This window comes from Apteryx rowi, unplaced genomic scaffold, assembly GCF_003343035.1.
Source record: "Apteryx rowi isolate R43461 unplaced genomic scaffold, aptRow1 scaffold_140, whole genome shotgun sequence".
Taxonomy (NCBI): Eukaryota; Metazoa; Chordata; class Aves; order Apterygiformes; family Apterygidae; genus Apteryx; species Apteryx rowi.
The window spans coordinates 1435760-1449586 of record NW_020447642.1 but is presented as its reverse complement, the minus strand read 5'-3'; the positions used below and the strand labels follow the sequence as shown (position 1 = coordinate 1449586).

The 13827-nt window shown below is 42.7% G+C and overlaps 1 protein-coding gene across 2 annotated transcripts; it reads right to left on the bottom strand.

The window, feature by feature from the left end:
- Positions 1-392: 392 nt before the first annotated feature.
- Positions 393-12207, bottom strand: SLC33A1 (solute carrier family 33 member 1). Of its 2 annotated transcripts, XM_026057793.1 has the most exons (6): positions 11363-12206; positions 7474-7664; positions 6659-6843; positions 5562-5679; positions 4413-4628; positions 393-2675 (listed from the first exon to the last, which is right to left on the bottom strand). In XM_026057793.1, the coding sequence occupies exons 1-6, from the start codon at positions 12132-12134 to the stop codon at positions 2508-2510; spliced, it is 1650 nt and encodes a 549-aa protein (XP_025913578.1). In that variant the 5' UTR covers positions 12135-12206; the 3' UTR covers positions 393-2507. The 2 variants fall into 2 exon arrangements, with proteins under 2 accessions (XP_025913578.1, XP_025913579.1); XM_026057794.1 differs by lacking the exons at positions 393-2675; positions 4413-4628 and adding an exon at positions 4635-5410 and having other exon boundaries at positions 11363-12207.
- Positions 12208-13827: the final 1620 nt, after the last annotated feature.

Genomic DNA, 13827 nt, shown 5'->3' with positions numbered 1-13827 from the left:
ACACGCAATTTCTACCATTTCCCTTTCTCCAGCAGCAACACACAGCAGGTCAATGGGCCAGGTCAGGAAGTTAAACTGATGGAAGATGCGGCCACAAAGTCCCCACAGCAATTAAACAGTCTATAGCAGTACTTAGTATGATTCATTTTCTCCAGTTACTACTTCAATAGCAGACTGTCAAACTAGAGATTAAGTTTTTTTTGATGTCAAAAAGTATTTGAGTCTACAATAATCCTAATCCTTCAAAAAGGGAAATCATTTCACTTAAAAATAAGTGGAAAAAAAAAAGACGAAGTTGAGTGGTTCGTTTTAGCAAGCTGCTGGTATAGTTGTAGCGTTACAAAAATAGTTGTTACAAAATAGCAATACTGATAGATTAAAAGCTAACTTTCTCCACTTTGAAAGAGGAAACAAACAGTTACACAATTTATGATTTTGGATTTAATTTTGATATTGCCAAATTCATCTATCAAGTAATTCCAAATGCATCTTTTCTTTTCATTAATAAGAAGTCACATTGGCACATTCAGAAACAGTAAAACAAAACTAGAAAGTAAAAGCCAACTGTAAAACATCTATGAATTTAATTTCCCATATTCTGTAGTCTAAGTTTTTCCTTGAAGTCAGCAAAGTCAAAATTTCCAAGTGTGGACAAGACTATTAAAATAAGTGGCAGGTGGTTACAATAAAGTCAGAATTTAAGTGTAATATACTTAATCCAGGGGTGATGATCTGGCCATGACTGAAAATATATATCTATGTTTGACTACAAGTTTGATATAGTCTTTCTGTGCTTATCCAGAGGACAGAAATAACTTAACTGGAAGATGACTTGTAGTTTGGGGAGCAAAAATGCTTAATGTGAAAACTGTGCTTTTAGCCAGCTTTAATTCTGTTTAAAACAAAACAAAAACCAAAGCAATTGTTGCTACCCTGCTACCACAGATCACAGCTGGGAAAATCTGCAGCTCAGTTTTGCTTTCAGGGGTGCAACGGAGAGGGGAAGAGGAAGTCTTTGGTACTCAAACAAGTACTCTGTCATACTGCTCTTTTCTGGACACCTTAAGTCATGCAGACACTTTGCATACACCCATGTGTCTCCTCCAGTCAGTCACGAGCTATTACCACTTTACTTTTTTCTAAAACATACACTAAGGAAAGACCCACAAAACTCCCCTCACGGTTTGGAACATAAGCTCAGGATGCAATGCTTTCAATATTGTCAAGGAAAGAAATAGAGGAAAGAAATGAACATTATTTCTACTTTTCTGAGGTATTTTTAAGTTTCTTTTTTTAATAATCATGTACCATACCACCCAACAGAATATACAAGTGCCCTTCCTCTAGGCGTACAGTATGCTGTACATCACTAAGGCACTCAGGAGGGAAGTCGTTTTCGATAAACGCAACAGGGAAGTTTCCCCTATACAGCATCAGGAATGAGTTTCTGTAGCAGCTCTGCCATAGGATGTAGCTTGTTTGCTTCACGTAGCAGTAAGTTGTACACCAGCTCACCGGGAGCCTGGCAAGTTTGTCATCACCAAATCACTTCCAAAGGCACTGATCATCTTCTCTTACCCCTAGCTGGAAATATATGCATTTTTTTCCCATTCATCTTAAATGTGAATGTTCAAATGTTAATGACGTACAGGAACGAATGATGTCACTTCATGCCCTCAAAATAACAAGCGCCTCCAGGACAACTGCATGCCCACTCTTGTGGAAGCTGGTGTTTTGTATGCTAGCTGCTATGCTATCCAGCTTGCCTCTTCGGGACTCAAGGCTTAGAGTATTGTGCGTTACTCTTAATTTAAGTCCTACCCTACATCAGTTTTTTCCTTCAAAGATTATCCTGGATGTAAATCAAAATGCTTTGAAACAGAGGAAATAAATTAAGTGTAATTTTGTTTATAAAAATATTTTCTTATAAATCTTTAAAGCTTATAAAAGCCAGAAAATACATTTAAAATAATCTTGAAACATTATTTCATCCTTTGAAGTGTGTTTGCAGTCCATAAAGTGAGAAGAAAAAAGCCACAGATATTTTATCTTCCCACGATGAATCTTGTATTATAACATGCTTAACCTGCAAGTCAAAATGCCTCTGACGTCCTTCCCCCGGTCAACTCACTGTGCCAGATCACTTCTCTTTGAAAATTAAGAGCTGGAACTTAGCTGACAATGCTGCTGTTTAGATACACATGGCACAATTAACTCCTCCATAGTTACTATATGGAAATTCTGATGTTGGTTGTATCAGCAACCATGACTCCGAAGCTAGAGCACAGGCATCATGTAGTACATGGGTGCCATTCTTTTCATAATTACCTTCTGAACATATGTTTCCATACTGGGAAGGCAAGTGGTACACATACCACTGTCTTGGCGACCCATTTTTCAGCAATTTGGCATTTAAAAATACCTATATTCTTGTTTATTGATTATGGGATATGTCTTTGTAATAAAACTAAAATGACCTTGCTAGTCCATCCAGTATTTAAGTTGCATCAGTTGGTCCTCTTGCACTTCCATGAAGACTGTCCTTCGTCCTGCAGCTTTTTAAATTTTGGCCCAAGTAGGAACCACCAGCCGAATCCCAGAATGACACAGATGACAGACTCCACGTAGTAACCGTCCAAGGTAGTGACACAGGAACCGCCAGCTTTTGTGCAGAGCTGAAACACAGAAGCAGAGTATCTGCTGAAGAGCCAATACATTGAGTATTTTCTGGGAGATACAGAAACATGTACTTTCTAGAAGTAGGCAAAAGAATATTCATTATTTTTAACTTGAGCTTTAAACGTTATGACTAAATATATTTGGTTAGTCTTCCTTGTTTCTTATGGAGTTGGTAAGAGAGGCTTTCAAGCTTACCATTAATATGGAAAATAACAAAACGCTGTACGGCATTTGGGAACAGGAGCATATTGGCCCGAGGGACTAACCCTAATAAAGAGAAACTGTCCCAACTGTCCTGTGTGGGAGAGGTGCAGCAATCACTGTTGAGCCCATGACGAAAGATTTGTTTTCTAGCCATCCAACTGTTTCTGTGGAAATTACACCCCTGCATCTCATCACACCGAACCCACAAATGGATGCTACAATAGAAGGCCTAGCTGCCCACAGTATGTGTCATAGACAAAAACACGCCCGAGGCATCTTTTATTTTTATTGCAGAACTCGAGCATGTAAAGGACATGAGTATATCACGCAATTGTTTCTGCTATTGTTTAGCTTTCAATCAATACTGGTATACTCCCAAGATAAAAGCAAACCTTGGAACTGAGGTTCTGCCAGCATTTTCATTATTCAGACATGTCAAGATCAGATCAAGCATAAGGAGGGGTATGTGTGTGCATAATACTGCAAGCTGGGAGGATGCAGAAAGAGATTGGAGTGAGCTGAAGGAGGAAGGGCTGAAGCTGAACAGAAGCCAAGGCACTGGGAACCTGCTAAGTGGCAAGCCAACAAGAAACATGCAGAAAAAGCACATTAGATGGAAGCTGTTTCCCTTCTGCAAGTAGTAAACTGCAATGCCAGTTCAAACAAGTCACATTTGACTCTTAGAACACTGTGTATTTAGAGGACCTCCGCATCCCAAAGAGTCCTGTAAACACATAAAGGCACTCAAGAGAGAAGTCTCAATCATGAGCAAGGAATAAGCGTTTCCACCTGTCAAGACAGTCACGTTAAAATTTCTCGCAAAGAGGTGAATTTGAAACCTTGCTTTCCAGGTAGCCGTGTCGCCTGTTGTTTGAGCTGTGTACAGCAGCACAGTACGTTCTCTGTTCTCTTCCGCGGGGCTCCCCAGAACTGGGAGCGCAGCCAGTCACCCCGCTCAATTTCATACCGACAGTGAAGACCAAAGACAAAGAAAGCAGAGTAACGTCACAGTGAAGAGCGCACGGTATCAGGATAGGAAGCCTTCAGAAAGGGACAGAAGGAGTAAAAGCAAACAAAAAACCCAAACCACCAAAAGAGAAAACACAAAGCCACCACCACCAAACTTCAGGGACTTTGGGGACAGAGAGCCTGCCAGGAGCCTAATTCCACAACTCCAAAAGGAGCAAGGTTTACTCAGAAGTATAACTACAGCCTCCACATACTGCAGAGTGTGGCACCAGGGCAGTGCTCCTACCACCATCTTTTCATCTTGGCTAAGAGGAAGGAAAAAAGGGGGGGAGGGGGGAAAAAGCACACGCCACACAACTACTCTGCAACTACAGATCTTCGGTAAATGTTAGCTATTAGAAGTATGCAGAAAAACAGACTTAATTTTATTAGACAGAAAAATTAGCGGGATTTTTAAGCACAAACTATGCACTATGAGGGTTTTCAAAGGTGAAAATACTAGGAGAAGGCATTATATTTAGAAGTAATCGAACTGAGACCGTAACGGCCTCCAGACTTACTTCTGCAGCAACCGTAGTTCCACAGGTCTGCTCCTGGGCCCCTACACACTCTTTCACCGTGAGTGGATCCACGAGCCAGAGCGCAACAGTGGAAGGCCAGTTCCCTCCCAGATTCGACACAGTATTTAGGAGCGTCATGTAGGTTCCTCCAATCAGCGGATCGCTAACTTTGGCATTGAAAGCCATTATTGCAACGTACATGCTGTACAGCGTAATCTACGGAAGGGGTAAGAAAGCCACAAGAGAGTAAGATTCCCCCCAGTTACGAACAACTAAAACTAAAAGCCCTAACATAAAAACTGTTCTAAGAGATTACCTGAAGTTAGCAAAGTTAACTGAAATAGTCTCAACAGTTTAAAATTGCACAATAAAGAAACTACTTTTATAGTCTCTCTACATAATACCAAGAAGCCTTGCTGTTTGTTTCAGCTCATACTGAAATGGATCCAGCCTCAGGTACTAAGAAATGACTTAAGTTATCAAATTAAACTGCAATAAGGCAAGGTGAAGTAGCCTATGTAAATGTAACTTTTGCATTAAAAAAAAAAAGCACAACTCAAGGCACTTCATAAATTTTTATTCTGATCCAAAGCCTGGTTTGGATTGGGCTTTTGTTCTCCAGGCCTTTGGAGCAGCTCCACTATGATGTTCTAAGAAAAGAAAAGAAAAACTCCAAACAAAACAAACAAAAAACCCCCACCCACACACCACAAAAACCCCACACACCACACAAAGTAACTTTTCTAGGACCAGGATCACATAACTTTACGGAACTGCACAATTCAATCATGATCATCATAGCTCATGCTATATCATCATACTGATGAAGCTTAAAGTCAAAATGCTAGGATTTCTGACTCCATTTCAATCATACTTTTTCACTTATGGTTTTGGGGAACAATCCAGGGAACAAAAGCAGATCTGGTCAACTAACAGTAACTTCACAGAAGATGTCCCAGTGGAGTACATTGAAGGGGGAGAAATATTGGCAAGAGAATCTAAATGAGGAAAGTCATACACATACAGCAGATCAGTCTTAAAAGACTTCTACTGTAACTAACAAAAGCATTTAACAGCATTTGTCTGCCAGTCGGAGGATATGAAATACCCTCCTGTCCCCCTGCCCTTCCCACATGCAGTATACATTACCTGATGTAAAGCATAACTCAACAATACTACAGCATAGTAGTATACAGGAAATCCTCCTTCATGTTTTACTTTAGGAGTCCACCACACCAAAAAAGCAAATTCCAGGCCAAGCAGTAACCTGCAGGAATAAGAAAGATAACGATTTGTAAATCAAATAATTTTGCCCATGTGTTTCTGTACTTTGATATAAAGCAGCTATTGAACATTTGTACATAGACAACACATTAAAATAGTTCAAGACAGAAATAGATTATATCTAAATGGTTAAAACAATTAGATATTTGACAAGCACTGAAATCAAACACTTTATACCAAAACAATTCTGTCTTCCGTATCAACATAATTCACTGCCGGCTCTCCTATACTAGCCTCTTCCCCTGCCCCTTAGCATTGAACTTTCAGAAGTCCTCTTTTGGTAAAAAAACAGCACACAAAATACCCAACAAAATACATCTTGAACAAAATCTACTGAACTTTGTTAGAAAAATATAGGTAATTGCAGAAGAACAGAGTAAAGTAATACCTAAGTTTTATAGATAACACTATTTTTTCTGTAAATCAGTGTTTTAGGTAGTTTTCTGGAATAGTTGGTTTTACATTCCTACGGAATTCCATAGGCAAATTCCTATATAAAACAGCACCAGAAATGAAATGTCTCCTTGTCTGCATTGCCCTAATTCAGCTTCTTCTATTCTCAAATACCTGAATAAAGCACACATCCAGTAAGACTTGGCAAATGACTTGTCAACATGTTCTGCCATTCTCACATTAGGAAACACATTAAACTTTACAGATAGAGTCCCAATTCTAGTTAAAACAGTTCAGGAATAAGGAACTAACAACACTGAGTAAGAGCAGAAGAGCACAGCTCTAATGCTGTCATATACCTGTCTGACAACACCGCACATTCTGCTTTTACATGCATTCCCGCATGATTTATCCTCAAGGCATAAGATAGAGATAAAACTTATCATGAGAATTCTGACATGCTCTTTCTTCTACCTGGAAGTTAAGGAGTCTACAAAAGAAATCCTATACTTAATCTGAACAAACAAAATACTTTATTTCTGTAAAACACTTGTTTTTGTTGTTTTTACCTAAAAGGCATAGCTTTGTAAAACGTGTTCAGTGGCTGGGGGCCTGCTGTGTATTTGCTGATAATCAGAGGCAATATTATCTGTAAAGGAACCATTGGAACCGCTAGCAGAGCTAAGTGCTCTTTAGGTACTCCCTCTTCCACCAATTTGAGTCCTGTTACAGCATCTGCTGCTGAAAATCCAACCTGCAATATAAGTTAAACAAAATAAACTGGGGAAAGCAGTGATGGTTTGGCTAGCAATTCAGTTTACTTGATATTAAAAACATGGAGAAATATGATTGAAACAGATTTTCAAATCAGTCCTGAAGCATGTTCAGCACTTGCACAGTATTTTTACCAGTGCCAAAACTATACCAAGAACATTAAACATAGCAATGATATTCATATCCATGCCTTCAATACCCATTGGTATCCATGACTGCCAACTTGAAACCATGGAAACCTAGTTTGTACAGAGTTGCAGACTGGGAATAGGATTTAGGTGAAAAGAAAGAGTTTGTATCTTTTTAATTACAGGCTACACAAACAGCCTGGATGCAGAGATGCATGTTTAATATACATTATTTTAGTATTAGACTGCAATCAACTTCTCTTTAATATGTTTAACACAAAACAAAACAGCTCAAACAAGTATTTTCTATTGTACAGCCCTACTTAGCACAATGATACAAGCAATTATGTTCCCAAATTTCATGTGAAAATTTGCAAGTCTGAAGACAGCCACTGACAAAGGCAAAGAAGTCACACCACAAGGACTCCCTTTCAGACTCTCCTGCCACCACCAGCTAACAATTCATAAATGTATTTACTTACTTTTGCTGTGAGAATCAAGAGACAGAAAGTGAGAACTGCTGGCATCTTGATTATTGAGAAGAGCAGCCTGTACGTATCAGTGATACCTTTTGTCTCTTCTTTTGTTGGCATTAATTCTTTGTTTTCCTTTTTCAAAAGGGCAACCAGTGTAGTGGTAATTAAAAAAACAGCTCCCCAGAAGAAAAGGAAATCTGAAGGAAAAGAAAAAGAAATTAACAACCACTATCAGCATTTTATTAACAGTTTACTGAATATCTGAAATGCACTTATTCTGCAACAACATAAGCCCACAGCCTAGCAATCAAAATTAAAGTATTAAAAAATTACTCATTGACCTTCCTGAAAACATAACAAGAACCAAAACGCACACACAGCTACATACAGCAACTGACACAGCTTTTCCCAGCCCCATGCGTTTGTCCAAGATTTTACGCAGAAGAAAAACAGCAGACTTGCCCCATTCCCCAATGTTTTGTACACCACCACAATGAGACGGGGGAAGAACTTCAGCGAAAGAAGGCTTTCACAGCTCTCCAACTAATTTATTAAGTAGTCACATAACTGTTCTGTGCCTCAATTCTACACTAACAAAATACTACTTATCTACTATCCAAAGGCAACAAAGACTTATATTCATGAGTGTAAAGACATTCTGATGAAGTTTGACAGAGCTGTCAAGTGAAGAGTCACTCAAGTATGTCTGTCTCAAGTGTTTGTATTTGCTAACTTTTAAGTGCTGTATTTTAAGTAGACATAATATTTGCTAAATATTGGGTTTGAAGTCAGCAGTAGCAAGACATACACCAGTATTTCATGGCAAGTACTTTCTGAATTAGCGACTGAATTAATTGAAGATAATCCTAACCCCTACCTCTAAGAAAGGGGCAAGAAAGAACTCAGTAACAGGAAGGGGGTAAGGCAGAAGTAGCTTTTTATCTTCTTGATCAGGAGCAACTCCAGAAGCCTCAACACAATTGAAAGTAAGCAGCAAAAGCTGGAGGAAGGGCAAAGATAATGGTTTAGTCAATTATTAGCTTCTTATTCACAGAAACAGGACAAGCACAACATGGAAGAAAACATGGAAAGACTACTTTAGCATTCCCAGTGTGAAAGAAAGAACAGCATTTCAGACTACTTTCTGCTGCTTCCAAATCACTTTTCCAAAGTATTTTAAAAGCAAGAAGACCACATAACCAATGCTATCAGATTGCTCTCTCCTCTTTTTAGGAAAGAACTAGATACCTTGAACCTATCTTTCAGGAGTAAGGCATCGTTCTCAGAGTCATGCTAATCACAGTCACACGACATAGGCAGGAGCAGCACTGTAATAATAGCGCTAAGCATCACCATTGCACTGATAAACCAACAGCGCTACGATTGCAACAGAAATAGCTTTGACCATCATCACATGAATATTTCTAATCAGCTCAGCCCTGTCAGTCTGCAATATAGTAATGGCTGGATTTGCTAAGAAAGACCATAAATAGAGAGTCCAATTAAAAAAAAAATCTTGATTTTCTAAAGACAGCTTATATAAAAGTAACACACGCTTCCATTCAAACACAGAACAAGGGTCCCCTAACAACCTACTAGCAAAAGGAGTTTCAAGTTATAGCTTACACAAGGAGTTTCTAGCAGGAACAGTTCCTGGTGCCACCATTGCTGCCTGCTCCCCTAGCCCCATATCATCTCTGCCGCTGTGCTATTAGCAGCCGCACAAACCAGCGTGCTGGAGCAAAGCAAGCCTTCGGACTAGACCAGGACTACGACTGGGCTGCAAAATAACCAGGGAAGAGGTATGTGCGGGTTATTTTGGCACTTCAGCTTTAGTAATACTACAGCCACACATCTCCTCCCAGGAAGAGGGGCAGACTCCACAGCCACTAGCCTAGGTAAGTCGGGGCTGCCTTGAAAGGGGCCGGCATCTTCTGCCTGCGCTCACACTTCACCCTCCAGCCCCAACTTCCTTCGTGCCAGAACTGGCATTCGTGCAACTGCATGACAAACTGGATAGGAACCAACCAACCCAGCCAGCAACTTAAAAATAAATAATTAAAAAAAACCCAACTCATTTGCACAGCAAAGTGAGAAAAACCTCGTATACATTTCATTGGGCTTATAGTTTGTGTGAGTATGTATTTCTCTTCTTTTTTCCCACTAGAACTTTAGCTTGAAATAACATAACACAGGATTTTTTTAAATAATGGTTCTACATTTGTTCATATTATTACCCAAGGTTAATGGGAAAAGCTAACGTTGGTACTTCTCAACAACTTTAAGCTGACTAGGGATCACGAGGTTTTGTCTTACTCTTTCTCTAGCGCTGGCGCTCAGCCCATGGCGAAAGGGTTCAGGGAAGCTACGCTAGCAGAAAATCGCTCACCTTTTCCCACCGTTAGCTTCCTGCTGCTTTAACTGCCTGAGTCAGCTCACCATGAGCTCTGATGACAACCAGGGCTAGGACAAGACATCGCCATTTCAGCGAGATGGTTTACAACACTGCTCTACAGCTGATTCAGGACAAAGGTGGGCACAGTGAATTGTGGCATACGACCAAGTGGAGAGGGCAGCAGAGTTTCCAAAGCCAGCTTGGCTACTCAGAAAAACACATCCTGCAAGAGTAGTGTCAGAGTTGTTTGCTTTTCTTATTCCACCCAGATTAGTATCCCAGGACAAGTTAAACAGGTTGCATTKTTTTYKTTTTTTTTTTTTTTTTTTAAGATTTTTTTTTTTTTTAAAGGTCTTTGATAATAACAGATGCATTTATACTAACAGTACTGATTAAAAAAAATAAAAAGGGGCAACCTGAACAGTGGAGGTAAGTGAAGCAAAACCAATCTCTCTTAAATACACTAGCGAGTTGCAAATTGCAGCAGTGAAAGAGGTCAGCCTGCCACTGCAGCAAGACAGGAGAGACAAGCCAGCGCTGATGAACCACACTTCAAGGGAAAACCAAAGAAAAGAAGCAATAAGCCAGTGGGGTTACATTTGAGGACTGCTCCATGCTCGCTGACATACAGATGAGACACAGGATTATTAACAGGAAGAGACAGGCTAGTTTGCAACTGTAGTAGTTGCATAGATGAAATGAATACAACAGTGTCGGAAACTCAAGTCCTCATTTATCAACAAAACAGGTACAGGGCAGGCAAGAGCAGGCTAGATTTTACATCTCAATTCAACTCAGTTTTGGTATGCCCTTTCTCTTATGCAATACAGAGAGAGCAAATGAAATATAAAAAGTAAGCTAAAAACATGAGAATTCTCTTCATTACCAACCATGGCCACTTTGAAATTTCAACCAGAAACGGTGCTAGTTTTTCAGTCCTCCCATAAGTTTATCTGGCTACACCCAGCCTTTAACATTTTAAGCATCTTCCAGGCAATAACCACAAACAACCTTTCTAGAAAAGGAAAGAAAACAAAACAAAACAACAAAACAAAAGCTGGCCCTGAACTAACTGCTGGTTCGGGTCAGATCGTCAGACTTCATTTAGCTCATAAATGAAAGAGACTCTCCCCAGCCCCTTAGTTTACTGAAACAGGGCCCTCCTTCGGAAACTGGCAGCACGGCTAACTCTGAACTCTTGACACTTCCGTTTCTGGGAACACCACTCTCTTAAAGACTCAGTTTCACTGATTTCCCCTTTCTCCCAGAAGATGCTCGCAAGAGGTCTCCTTAAAAGGAGACAAAGCTGTTATGCTTTCTTAAAGCAATAACCCATTCCGTGGCTATCAGGGTAGGAAAGGGAAAAGCTCAAGCCTCTCCGAGGAGTCAGCAAAGACGACGATGGGGCAAACCGCCCTCTCCCTGGGGCCCAGGGGCGAGCGGGGCCGTCGGGGGGCTCCGGCTGCCTCCCCCGGGCAGGGGGGGCCGGCGCGGCAGTACCTGCGAGGGTGACGATCCCTCGGGGCTGGGGCTGGAAGCGCAAGTACTTGTTGCAGAAGGAGGCCGACTCGAGGGCGAGGAAGAGGACGTTGCCCAGGAAGTAGCCGGCCGTCTGCCCCACGGAGTTGCAGGTGGAGGCGTAGCCCACGTTCTCCCGCGACAGCATGGTCAGGGCCCAGCCGTCCACCGCGATGTCCTGCGTGGCCGCCAGGAACTCGAAGAGGAAGAAGGCCACGGTGAGGGCCACGACGTCGGGGCCGCGGCCCTCCCCGTCGCCCAGCAGCAGGTCCACGCGCGTGGACAGGTAGAGCATGAAGAGCCCCAGGACGTACTGCGTGGGCACCAGCCAGGACTTGCGGCGCCCGAAGCGCCGCACGTAGACGGCGTCCACCAAGGGCGCCCAGAGCAGCTTGAGGCTGAAGGGCCAGAAGACGAAGCTGAAGAAGGCCTGGTCGGTGTAGCTGGCGCTCTTGCTCTGCAGGATGAGCGGCACGCTGCCCGCCAGCCCCAGCGGGATGCCCTGCAGCACGTACAGCACCAGCAGCAGCAGCACGCTGCCCAGCTCGGCGCGGCAGCCGCGCGGCCCGCCCGCCTCCGGCGGCAGCGGCGGCAGCAGCAGCAGCGGCGCCTCGGCCTCGCCGCGCGGCCGCCCGTCGCCACAGAGCCGCGGCGCGGGCGGCGCCTCGCTCCTCACGTCCAGGCAGTGGTGGTGGCTGCTGCTGCCGGCCCGCCGCTGCCGCCCGCCCTCCTTGGCCGCGATGGCGGGGGACATGGCGGCGGCGGCGGGGCGCGCTGCGCTGCGCTGTCCCGCTCCGCGGCCAGACCACGACGAGCCGCACACCCTCCTGCCGCTGCCGCCGCTGCCGCCACCACAGCGCGGCCGCCCCGCCCCTTCCGGCCGCTGCTCAGGCGTGGCTCCGCCTCATTGGCGCGCCGGCGGGTGACGTCAGGCGGGGCGGGGTGACCGTTGCGCGGCCGTTGCGCGAGGCTGAGGGGAGGCTGTCGCCCGCGCCTAAAGGCAGCCTGGAAAAGTAAGTGCAGTGTGTAGCCGCCACCACGCCTGGAGGAAGGGGGGGTTTGGGGGCCTTCCGGAGCGCGGCTCTGTTGTTAATCTGTGAGGAAGGGCCGCGTCACCTTTGTTACCTCCTTTCATCTACCCGGGAAGCGCATTCCCCGCGCACCGCTGTCAGGCACGTAATTTACCTCAGAAGGGAGAAGCCTCTTTAGCGACCGTAACCCCGGGTATTCCCCTAAGCGCTTCAAGTACTTAGTGCAGCATCCTGGTAGTGAAGGAGACCCCAAACGCCGGTAAACTCATTAAACGCCTGAATTTTTTTTGCCATTCCATGAGATAATCGTGCCAAGACAAAGGCACAGCTACCTCTAGAGGTGAAAGGGAAAACTACCTGCTTCGCATGTAAAACGGAACTCCTGCCTTCCTCTGGTGTGGATCTGGCTCTGGGAGGTTTAAAAAAGCTGTTGCTGTTGAGCATATGTTGTATCAGGGCTCTAAAAAACATACACAAAATTCCCTGTGGATGCTTTTAACCGTCCTTCAGCGAGTGTGCACTCACCATAGCCTGGTAAACAGTTATGTTAACAATATGGAGAGATGAATAAGAAAAAATAAGCCCCATTTTTGGCTGTTTGGCTCCCCTGTACTAGCAGAAATTAAAAAAAACAGTAAAAACTACAATAAGTAAATATCTTTTTCTCTATTCTATCCATTATTTATATAGTTACATAATAATTAGACTCTCAGAAACACATGCCATCTTGTGTTTCTCACTTTTCTTTTGGCTGTTTTCAATGCTTGAAGTATTCTTCCATTCCTCAGTTTTGTATAAATTCTTGAAAGACACATCTCAACCATAATATGGTTATAATATTTAGAAAAAAAAGTGTACAGCAATATTGTCCTTAGGATAGAATTGTAATCTGACATGCTACTAGATACCAGTTTGTAATTTCATATGTAATCTCAAATCTCATAGTCATGCCTTTCCCTATTTTCGTCTTTTTAAACGATATGAATAATAATTTTAAAATTTCCAGTAAGGGTTTCAAAAATATTTTGAATCATTACAGTAATAAGAGCTTGGTTGATTTAGTTGCCTTCCTCAGTGTCTTTTAAGAAGTTTCCCTTGAACAGAGGTAGAAGGTGCACTCTACATCATAAAAGACTCACATGCAGAAAAATGCGTGTTGATTTTTAAAGTCCCAGTTTCTGCCTTTCTTCATTTTTTGCCTTAAAATGGACTCATACCCGGAGCTCAAATATCATAAACGGACTAATGGGCACAGATATTGTGTTAGCTTGATATGGTGTGCACTAGGATATGCAAAATATTCATCTTAAACTCTTAGGAACTAGCCATAAACTCTTAAGAATTAGACATATGTCCTTGGTGTTAAACATGTACAAACCTGCAGACTTGAGAGATCTGGAGAGGGGAACCAAAACG